Source organism: Symsagittifera roscoffensis, chromosome 3 (assembly GCF_963678635.1).
Source record: "Symsagittifera roscoffensis chromosome 3, txSymRosc1.1, whole genome shotgun sequence".
Classification (NCBI taxonomy): Eukaryota; Metazoa; Xenacoelomorpha; order Acoela; family Convolutidae; genus Symsagittifera; species Symsagittifera roscoffensis.
The window spans coordinates 4377289-4382239 of record NC_087064.1 but is presented as its reverse complement, the minus strand read 5'-3'; the positions used below and the strand labels follow the sequence as shown (position 1 = coordinate 4382239).

Below are 4951 nucleotides of genomic sequence, written 5' to 3'. Positions count from 1 at the left end.
CTGCAATTTTAGGCCGGCACGTCTAGCAAACTTGCTTATACTTTTGCCCCTGACTTTGGCTGGCAGCAAGGCTCGAATTTTTTTCGCCTCCCCATTAAACAAGCTTGATCTTGTGAAATCAGTGAAGCCTGACTTCGGCATCAGTAGTGCCCCCCCCCCCCCCCCCGTTCCTTCTAGTTAAATTCTCTTGTTTCTGCAGAAGTCTCCCAGGAATTACGAATACTGTTTTCTCAAAAACAAAATCTTATCTTTTTTATCTCGTCGTTTTAGTAAAATATCACTTCAACGCAAAACGGTAGTTTGCCTTGATTTGAGACGACTAAATCAGAGGCCAAACAGACATACATCTTTCATTATCCTTTCATGCAAAATTTGGACAAGTGCAAGGCGTATGGACTAATTTCTGAAGTAACTCGGGCACATAGATCCGGTTTTACGCCTATCTTTTTTTATCACTGACCCTGGTTGATTAATCTGTCACTAACTGTGCACTCAAACCCATCAAAATACCAGCACAGCAATCAAATCTTAAGTGTATTTGGCAAGAAAATAAAAACCATACTTATTCCAAGTTTATCATACGAAACGTATCGTGCGATATTTCTTAAAATACTTCAAACAGTTTGGCACTATTCTTTTTTACGTCCTCAGGGCTGAGCTCAAAAAACAATTTAACACCCCCAAACCCCCCCCCCCCCCCCCCCCCCATAGACCGTTCTTCAAGGAGGCGGCAACACAATCTGATTTATCAAACATAATATTAACAAAATATCGTTTTTACGGATAAAAAGGGCTAGCTTGAAAGTGCATCATGCATAACTATGACAGCCATCGTTTTTCTTACTGTTATTCGTTCTTATTTGCATCAAAACTAAATCGCTTGTCTTTTCATGAATGTTATGTAAAAATTGAGTATAATAGAAACAATTATTTATTAACTTCGCAAATACTTTGTATAGCCTTCGTTAAAACTCTGATAGAAGATTGCCTTCACAAATTAACTGCTATAAAGTAAAGTGTTACTGGCATCATAAGTACAATTAACAAAGATGCAGTCACAGTAAATGAAAAGAGACCACTCAACGTTTTTCAAATCTTGCCAAACAATTGGATCAACAAGTTTCAATTTCTTTTGAGAATTCATCTGGAATTAGTAGTGATAGAAGCGGTAAAGGAATCGCTGAAAATTTGGGCCACTGTTCTTTCGGTAACTTTCCCAAATGGCATAAAAAAGAAACTTTTCAAATAGCATAAATTCTAAGTTTTCGTTGTAAGTCAAACGTTTTCTATCAGTTTCTAATACTTTATTTTGCCAGGAACCAAAACATGTGAACAACATATGGAATCAATTGCTTCCAAACAAAAGTTAAGCGACAAATTTGGCGGATAATTTGACCACAAGAAGCTAATCAATAACCGAAAGCTTATGCTTTTTGATTAAAAAAATCTGCAATTTTTTCAAAATAAAAAGTCAATCGACATTTTAATTGACAACTTGACAAATTTTCTCATATTGTTCATCAAAAATTTGTTCTCAATTTTTTTAATGAACAATAAAAAATAACTGTTGCATGAAATTTATGCCATTTGGGAAATTTTTCATTTTTATGCCATTTGTGAATTATGCCATTTGAGACGTAATCGTTCTATCTTAGGAAGTCTGTATCAAAAATTTTCCAGGAGTTCTGCTTATTATCCGATGATGGCAAGCAAAATTTGCTTTCGCTATTTTAGACTCTGTTTTATTATTTTTCTATTTGTTTCAATAATTATGCTGTTTAAAGCCCACTTTTATTACCAGAACACCGCAGCATATTTGTCCCAAAAAATTATATCCGAAATACGGCATGAAATCTCCGCAGCTGAAAATTGTTTGAAGACACCTTGGAAAGATGACTTGGTAGGCTCCGTCAAAATTCACCCCGATGCTCCTTTTCACCAGCTAAGCAGGGGCTTGAGTATGTTACTTAATGGATCGGATGCTAGGCGACTTCTGGAAATGTGCGCAGCTGCGAATCAGTCTCCGGGTAATTTGAGAGTGCTTATGATTAACTCGAGGGTCAAATCGTTCTCACAGCGGAAAGCTCTTCGCGAGACCTATCTCCCAAAATTAAAGAGAGGACAAGCCATCGGGGAGAACAAAAACCCATGGGTCTACTTTTTTGCTATAAGTCGCCCGTCATCACAGAGTGAAACAGACGGTGTGCACGAAGAAATCGATCGTTATGGTGACGTTATTGTCTTCAATACTCCAGAAGGTTACGATTTGACACCGCTCAAAATTCTCTCGGCTATGAAACTCGCGTTTTGCTACTGTCCAAGTTTTGCATACTTCATGAAAAGCGACGATGACACTTACAGCAGAATCGGAAGAGTTGACGCTGCTCTGCGGAAGCTACAGAACCATGTGGATATGAGAAACCCTGGTCTCCGAGTCAACTGGACTAACAGCCAAGTGTCAGCCGACGGTCACGTGCCTCTGAATACCGCGGGTATGTGTCAAGTCCAACGAACCCCACGCAACAACCACCATCATATTCCCTTTGTAGTGATACCCTCTTTATATTTGCCCTTTGAGTCATGCACCGGTCAGTTGTCTATTTGGGCCAGACCCTTAATTCAAAACTTAATTCAAAAATGTGCCCAACATTGTGTTGGCTTCTACGGAGACAGTGCCAGTTTCAACTTTTCACGACCTTGTTTCTGGCGACCTGAGGATTTGTGGCTCGGGTCGTGCGTGCACGCTTATTTTAATGGAAAAAAGGTCACAAAACAGCTCACTGACGGACGACGCACAATGTCAGATATCCCAACAGAGGACGGCAAACCTGGCAAGTTTTACGCGGAAAACATAATAATAAGAGACAGAAAGACACCGGAGATGTTAAGAGAGGCACACAGCTTCTTCGAAAAGCTGGACGAAGTAAACAAATACCCCATACACATGATGGGATGGTTTCAGAAATAAGTTTAATTATAATCTCATCACGTATTGGTTCTCCAAATCTGCGCATGTTTTCGTTCCATCTATTTTCATGCACCATTTCTACGCTAATTTTCATCTGCGTTGCAAACTTTGAAATTGCAACTTTGTTCATTATCGTTTTCTGTGCTATTACCAATTGGCACTTCTTAAATTGTAAATTGTTGTATAGATACCGGTTTTAAAGCAGGAGCAATCGCTCTTTTACTATGGATTTTTTTTAGGATCGGCTATGACTGGGCACCAATTGGGGCTTTTTTCCAACCCCCCTTCGAATTTTCATTTTGAAAATACATTTTTGTCTTTTTATGATGCAATGAAACCTTGCATGGTTCAAGATTTACTATTGTCAGCAGGTTTTCTTGCATCGCACTGATAAACTTGAATTGGAATCAATTTTTTTCTAGATAAAATACTGTTTGGAAATCGATTTACGATAGCCCGATTAGATACGTAAGCTGATTTAGAATGGATTAAAAGGACTTTTACGGTAGAAAAAAAATCGTCGATTTGCTTGCCTAAAAGGTCGATTTCAATCGATTTACATAGATCGTTGCAAGGCAAAGAATTCCATCAAATTCTCATAATTGAGTTGATGTAACTATTCTTTTTGCTTCGAAAATTGACCGAATTTTTGTACTCAAGAAAAGTCTCCATCGGAGCTACAGAGGAGAGGAGTCACTCTAGGTAAAATTATTCAAAATTTCTCCAAATGTCCTTTTCTTTATCTACGTTCTATGCACAAATATTTTTTACAAATGATATATTAATGATAAATTCAACTTAGAACAACTCATTTTTGATTCAAAAATGTTACAGACTAGATATAATCCGTTTTTTTTTCAGACACAACATAATCACAATAATCAAACAAAAAACATGCAGGCTCACTTTTTTTCTAATTTTCTCATTTCTTTGACTTCCAAAAAAGTCTGAAGAATATCTGTATAGATTCTGTAAAAAATGAGTATAAAAAAATGGACAAAAGTCATTTTAAATCATTTTTAATCATTTTTTCAAAATCCGTGTGAAGTAAAACTAAAAAAAAAATTGACAAAATTGAGTTAAATTGACATGTAATTGATTGAAATTAGTTTTTAAGCTACCTTTTTGAATCAAACTAAATCAATTTTAAATCGATGCAAACTAATTTTTTAGGTCTTTGCTACAAAATCTGTATAAAACCGATTGCAAACCATTTCTTGTCAAAGTCCTTGTAAAATGATTTTGTTTTCAACTAATAAAACTTGTCACTGTGCAAGCTGCAAAACGCTCCGACCTTTAAAAAAATCTTTTTTCCCGTTTTGTGACAATTTTGTTTGAAGTTTTTTTTCAAGTACCTTAACCTGCAGCAGAAAAAACTCATATCAAAATTAACTTTTCAAAGCTAAAAAATAAATTATTTGGCAATACAGGAGTTCATCCGAGACAAAGTAAAAAAGTGTGGGGCCAACTTCAGGTTTTGATTGCCTGATCAAAGAAAGATGGTAATGCAGATAAGTTTTTCGGGTTAAAAATTTTTTAGATGAAATTAGCTTTAAAAAGCACCTGTTTTACTCCAGATTCAGACATCTAAAGCCCAACTAGTTGGTTTTTCTTTTGAAAAAGCACATTTGTTAGCTTTTCGGGATACCCACAATAGGTAAGAGTTTCGGTAAAACTGTTTTGTGTTCGTGGAATTTATTTTATTGTGATGAAAAAGGGATGCTAACGCACAAATATTTAAGAGCGAACCCTAAGCAACAGGTTTGCTACGCAAGAGAAAAAAAATTGAGTTAACAAAAAAATCATTTCTGAAAATTTCAATTTTTGATACCTAGCCAGCTCTATAAGTTTGTTCATTCACTAAAGGCAATCTGCACCTCAAAACTAATGTTTTTTTTTCACTTTCCGTCAAATACTAAATTCTTCGACACTAAGGCTGAACAAATATAGACAGTGTGATTGAAAAATTAAATATTGAAGAAG

General features: G+C 36.1%; 1 protein-coding gene across 2 annotated transcripts; it reads left to right on the top strand.

Moving 5' to 3' along the window:
* The first annotated feature begins 956 nt into the window (after nucleotides 1–956).
* Nucleotides 957–3242, top strand: LOC134842196 (uncharacterized). Of its 2 annotated transcripts, none has more exons than XM_063858418.1 (2): nucleotides 957–1207; nucleotides 1656–3242. In XM_063858418.1, exon 2 carries the CDS (start codon nucleotides 1700–1702, stop codon nucleotides 2966–2968), a length of 1269 nt encoding a protein of 422 aa, XP_063714488.1. In that variant the 5' UTR covers nucleotides 957–1207; nucleotides 1656–1699; the 3' UTR covers nucleotides 2969–3242. The 2 variants fall into 2 exon arrangements, with proteins under 2 accessions (XP_063714488.1, XP_063714486.1); XM_063858416.1 differs by having other exon boundaries at nucleotides 1636–3242.
* The last annotated feature ends 1709 nt before the right edge of the window (nucleotides 3243–4951 follow it).